We start from the raw sequence: 5,930 nt of genomic DNA, 5'->3' as shown, positions 1-5,930 counted from the left end.
TAAAAATCTGAGCCACCATAGATGTGGTGGTATGAAAATCAAAAGGGGGGGGATTGTAACAGGGTGAAGTTCCAGGCTCCCAGCCCCAGCCAGGAGGAGGGTGTAGCTGAGCAGAGAAAAGAGGATCCGCAGACGTGACTCCCAAACACTGGAAACATGGTGGAAGGGCCTGCATCTGGTTATTTTGATCACACCCACAGCCATAAAGGTGAATGGAGTAAAGTCTTGGATTCAGTACTCCTGCCTACAGAAAGACCCTGCCGGTGGGAGCACAGGGCAATGGAGGAAAGGACCACACTCCACGGATCCACTAAAGCTAAGACTTTCATTACAATACTCATGTTGTCTCAGTCCAGTTAGATGTGTATCATAATGTGTGGGAACTGAGAAACTGGGAGACAGGTAGGGTGGTGTCTAAAAACTCTACAGCCATAGTGCCCTGTTTTGATTGGGATCTGTGTGCCTTAATTGCTGGATATTTTAACCAAACTTTGAGTAAGTTGGTCCAGCGGGACTTGTTCCACTTGGAATCCACCACAGCTTAGTTAGAATGCCAAGTTGACTCCCTGATGGAAGTAGTACTCCAAAACCATAGAAGCCTAGATTTACTTTTTCTGAAGCAAGCTAGGTTATGTGTAGCTCTGAGTGAGGCATGTTGCTTTTATGCCAACAACTCTGGACTTATCAGAGACACAATAAGCCTAGTACACAAAAAATCTGAAGGATTATGACCAGTTTAAATGGTCAAATGAAAACTGGCATCAGGGATTGTTCTCCTGGTCCCCCTGGCCAGCTTCCCTGCTCTTTGCCTTGGCAGGACCACTCACTATGCTCCTTCTGACCCTTACTGTCGGGCCTTCCCTCCTTTCTCGCCTTCTTTAAATATATGTGGCATCAAGTTGGTGAGGTTAATATCTTAATGCTATGCTCTAACTACTCTCCCTTAAGTACTGAAGAAGAGAGTCTCTGAAGGAATTCAGAGAACAAGAAAAAGGGGGGGGGGATGTTGGACCTGTATTGAACCAAGCTTATGCCATTTTGTGCTAACTGCCCTTTCAGCTTCTGTATCCTGCTTGCTGAGATAGGAAATTCCCCCAAATAACTTTGCTATAAGAGGAAGAAAACTTGTAAAATTGATTAAATTGATTATCATCTTCAACAGGACCAGGATATGGGTCATATGATCGGATCATATGATCCTAGGGCCCACTGCAAGAATGTTATCTCTGTAAAAACTAAGTTTCATTTCCTTGCCTGTAGTGTATAAAAACTGGTTTCTGCAACTGCTCTGGGCCGCTGGCGGGTATTCTGAAGCCCAAATGAAATCTTGAATCTCTGTCTCCACGTTGCCTGACTGCTTTCTTCCAGCGGCTCCAACACAGGTATCCAGTCTCTACCTAGCTCTAGCCTAAAATTGTCTCAGATCCGAATGAACTGGTTGAATTGGCTCAATCCATGTGCATCAGATCAACACATGTCCCTGCATGACTTATAAAGCACACAAATGAAAATAACTGGCCCCTCCTCCCTCAAAATACAAACACATGAGATACATCTATGCTTACGGCTATAGATTATTTATAAAGATATATAATGATGGAGCAGCTTGTCAAGAAGCCCCTCCCTTTTTTCTTTCACAATTTCCAACGAATTTCATCTTTTTTTTTTTTTTTTTTAAGATTTATCTTCATGCATAGAATAAGGGGTGTAGGATTGGGAGGGGATAGGGAGGGAGGGTGTGAAAGGATTCACCAAAGACTGAGTGGGGAGCGGAACAGGTGGATTTACTGAAATACACGGCTAAGGGGAGCAACAGGCGACACAAGAAAGGGCTGCTCTGACATTTGTTGGCTAGGATCTCAAGGAATTTGTTTTTATCCTTTTGACAGCCGGGAACCTATTTATGGCAAACGGAACTCTATTTTAGAATTTGTAAAAAACGGAAAAGGGGACCAAGTTTAGAGTGACTCCATCACAATACGCATGCGCCTCCAGTTTCCGGGAAGCCAGCCAATCATGTACTCAGCGGGAAGACGGTGGCGGCATTTTCGGCTGGAGGGCTTGCTGCGGTCCCGCCCTCAGGTTCTACTTTTTGCCCCGAAGAAACAGATGGGGGTCGGAACCGCCATGGGTGGCGGTTGAGCTGCTGCAGCTGCTGACTTCTTAGAGAAGCCTTTGGTGGTTGTTGGAGTAATGAGCGGACGGCAGAGAACGCTTTTCCAGACGTGGGGTTCAAGCATTTCCCGAACCGCGGGGGCTCCGGGTTGCAGCTCTGGAACTGAGCAGCCTCACCCTGGCAACGCCAGGCGCCGTTTTTCTGCAGCTCCTGAAGCTGCCGAAGCTCAGCCAGACTCTGACGATGATGTGTTGCTGGTCGCCGTGTATGAGGCAGAGCGGCAGCTGGGTCTCGACAATGGTGGTTTTTGCACTTCAGCGGGAGCCCTGTGGATTTATCCTACTAATTGCCCAGTGCGGGATTACCAGCTGCGCATCGCCCGGACCGCCCTGTTCTGCAACACGCTGGTGTGTCTGCCCACCGGGCTGGGAAAGACCTTTATTGCCGCGGTGGTCATGTATAATTTCTACCGTTGGTTCCCTTCCGGCAAGGTGGTCTTCATGGCACCCACGAAACCTTTGGTGACACAGCAGATTGAGGCTTGCTACAGGGTAATGGGTATCCCGAAGACCCACATGGCCGAAATGACAGGTATTTTAGGAAGAATGGGCTAATTTGAAATTAATGACTGTGTACTCAGGAGAAAGCTGGTGTTTAGGTAGAAGTTGAGTTCCTGACCCAAGTGGAGTAATCCACATGTAGCTATATATATGCTTACGACCTCTTCCTTAGAGTGTATGCTGCCTGTAGCAATCCAGGCCTAAATAGGGTTATTTTTTTAAAACTTCAGAGGCTCTCCATAGTTTGTCAGAGCATTTTGAAACGATTATATATGTGTACTTTATCAATAAGTGAACATGAGGCTTTCTCAAATTCGTCCCGATAATTTCCCAGAAAAAGAATTTGCTCCTATTCAAATATAGTATTTTGTAGGAATTCTGTATAGAGTCAGTTTAGTTGTGGTCTTCAGAGACAGCTTTGATTTGGACCCCAACAAAGCTTTAAAATGTAGCATTCTGATGATTTGTCAAATTACTCTTAAAAGCAGAATGCATTGTGGGATGCATTCTGAAAATAGGACCTTATTTATTTACAGATAGCAGTATGAAGTTTAGATTGTAGGATGTCACTTTTATTTACAGGATCTACTCAAGCTATCACCAGGAAGGAAATATGGAGCAATAAGAGAGTCCTTTTCCTTACACCTCAAGTCATGGTAAATGATCTTTCTAGAGGAGCATGTCCTGCGGCTGAAATAAAGTGTCTGGTTATTGATGAAGCTCATAAAGCTCTTGGAAACTATGCTTACTGCCAGGTAATACTTTGTGTAAAATGTATTTTCTTTTATAAACATTGTTAATATTCTGAGGAACAATTAGTGATAGAAGATAGGATGGTATTATTGTGAACATTTTATATCTGTTATCGCAGAACAGATGGTGATAAGAAATACTTTTCTTCATCAATTCAAAACAAGCTCAATATTAGTTACATCTGACCATCTTGCTACATCTGACCATTATTGTCAGTCAATGGTAAAATGATGAGATATAGTTATGGTTTAAGTAGTGACTCAAAGTAGGGTATGGGTAAAGTTTTGGAACTAAAATAATAATCCAAAGATTGGTAATGGACTGACAGTGTCATTCCTTGTCAGTGAGGTAAAATTATATTTAACTGTCAGCATTGTTGTGAGTTTATGTAAATGACTTAATGTATGCAAAATACCAAACCCAGTGCCTTTGAATTAAGTATTATAGGAACAGAATTTACAAAAGTGAAGAGGTGGGATATAGATGAAGGGGCACTTATGGGCAGGATCATGAAGGCATTAGTATTTTGTATTTAGAATTTTGAATGCTCTTTGTAAGCTTGTAGGGCATATAGGTGGTGGAAATTCATTGGGGGATGCTAATGGTGGTGTGTGCAGTTAGAGATAGGAGAAATTTGGGATAACTCCAGGGCTTCTGAATCGGGAGATTGTGGGGATGCTGGTGCTATTAGTCAAGATAGAGAGTTCTGAAGGATGCAAAGATAGTTGAGGTGTCTATGAGGAATCTAGCTATAGCCATTAAGTAATGAGAGCTGGATTTCACTTTAAATCCCAAAGAAAACTACAAAGTCACAACAAATAGTGAAATTCATCTCTTTGCAATAAATAGAATAGACTTTGCCTTCAGTCACTCTATACCAGCTAGAATTTTAAGCACTTACTCTCTATCTGTGGATGATTTCCAAATCTGTATCACCTGCTCAGAGCTCTCCATTGAGATCAAAGGCATTATATCTCCATTTTATCTATTCAAGAATTGCCATCTTTCTTATAATTAATCTTGACCAGGAAGTATATTTTCATTTCTCAGTATCTTTCAAAGTTAAATTAATACCCAATATGTTAAAGTTTCAGCTTGAGAGGAACCTTTGAAATACTTTATTCCAATTAGATGTTATTCACACTGTGGATTTAGCTTATCTTTAGCAACTTCAGCTAGTTTTATTATTTTCAGAAACTTTCTCAGCATTAGGTGATTTTTTTTTTTTTTTTTTAGATTTATTTATTTGTGCATACAGAACTGGGGTACAGGCCAGAGGCTCAGGGGCGGTGAGAGGCTTCACCAGAGACAGTGGGGAACAGAACAGGCAGATCAACTAAGTACACTGCTGAGGGGAGCAGCGGGCGGGTCAGGAGAGGTCTGCCACACCATGTGGTCTCCTCCGGGGCAGGCGGGAATCGAACTCATGCGGAAGCGGCTTTAGATTCTCAGTGCTGTGCTTTAACCCACTGCGCCACCAGGGAGGGCCCAGGTGATTTTTTTTTAAGATTTATTTATTTGTGCATACAGAACTGGGGTACAGGCCAGAGGCTCAGGGGCGGTGAGATGATTCACCAGAGACAGAGTGGGGAGCAGAATAGGCAGATCGATGAAGTACACTGCTGAGGGGAGCAGTGGGCAGGTCAGGAGAGGTCTGCCACGCCAAGTGGGTCATCTCCTGGCCGGGGATCAAACTCACACTGAAGTGGATGGGGTGCTGTGTCCTAACCATTGTACCACCAGGGAGGGCCTAGATGATTTTTTTTTTTAACTACAAGACTTTTATTGAGTATAATGAGGCATGCATTGATTTCATTTAATATTCAAAGAACTCTGAGAGATAACTGCATTGAGTATTCCACATACAGGCTGTGCTGACTATGGGGTAATGAAAGTTGTCCTTACTTAGGGGTTCTTTTTCCTTGTATTGGAGCCTTGTATGAATGGACATTGGGAATCTGGCAAAGTGTCCACTATTAATCATACTAGAAGTGAGTGCTGAATTCTAGGGATGCTTTCATGCCATTGAGAAACTATTTTAGGATTTAGAAGAGAAGTTAGATTTATTATTTTAAAAAATTTTATTTATTTTTGCGTGGAAGAACTAGCGTGTAAACCAGAGGTGCATGGGCTGGGGGGTGAGAGGACTGACCAGAGACAGAGTGAGGAACAGAGCAGGCAGATCTACTGAACTACACTACTGAGGGGAGTAGCAGGTGAGACAGGAGAGGTCTGCTGCACCATAGGTGGGTTAACTTCTTGGCTGGGGATTGAACTATGGAGGTAGAGGTGATAGTGCTGAGACTTAACCCATAGTCCTCTTGGAGGTCTGCAAAGTTAGATTTATAATTTTTTCTCATATTAGCCATATTCTCTCTCTTTTTTTTTTTAGATTTATTTATTTATTCATACAGAACTGGGGTACAGGCCAGAGATGCGGAGGGTGAGAGGATTCCCTAGAGATAGAGTGGGGAGCAGAACAGGCAGATTGATGAAGTACA

At 43.0% G+C, this 5,930-nt stretch overlaps 1 protein-coding gene across 2 annotated transcripts in view; it reads left to right on the top strand.

Annotated features, from left to right (window-relative positions):
• The first annotated feature begins 2,193 nt into the window (after nucleotides 1–2,193).
• Nucleotides 2,194–5,930, top strand: part of FANCM (Fanconi anemia, complementation group M) — a 58,651-nt gene continuing 54,914 nt past the window's right edge. For both annotated transcript variants that reach the window (XM_012724418.1, XM_004682103.2), the window contains exons 1-2: nucleotides 2,194–2,707; nucleotides 3,259–3,431. In XM_012724418.1, coding sequence (XP_012579872.1) covers nucleotides 2,194–2,707; nucleotides 3,259–3,431 — 687 coding nt within the window. The remainder of the gene's footprint in view (nucleotides 2,708–3,258; nucleotides 3,432–5,930) is intronic.

This window comes from Condylura cristata, unplaced genomic scaffold, assembly GCF_000260355.1.
Source record: "Condylura cristata isolate star-nosed mole 26May11 unplaced genomic scaffold, ConCri1.0 scaffold00013, whole genome shotgun sequence".
Taxonomy (NCBI): domain Eukaryota; kingdom Metazoa; phylum Chordata; class Mammalia; order Eulipotyphla; family Talpidae; genus Condylura; species Condylura cristata.
The sequence above is the reverse complement of the archived record's forward strand: the minus strand, read 5'-3'. Positions and strand labels throughout refer to the sequence as shown.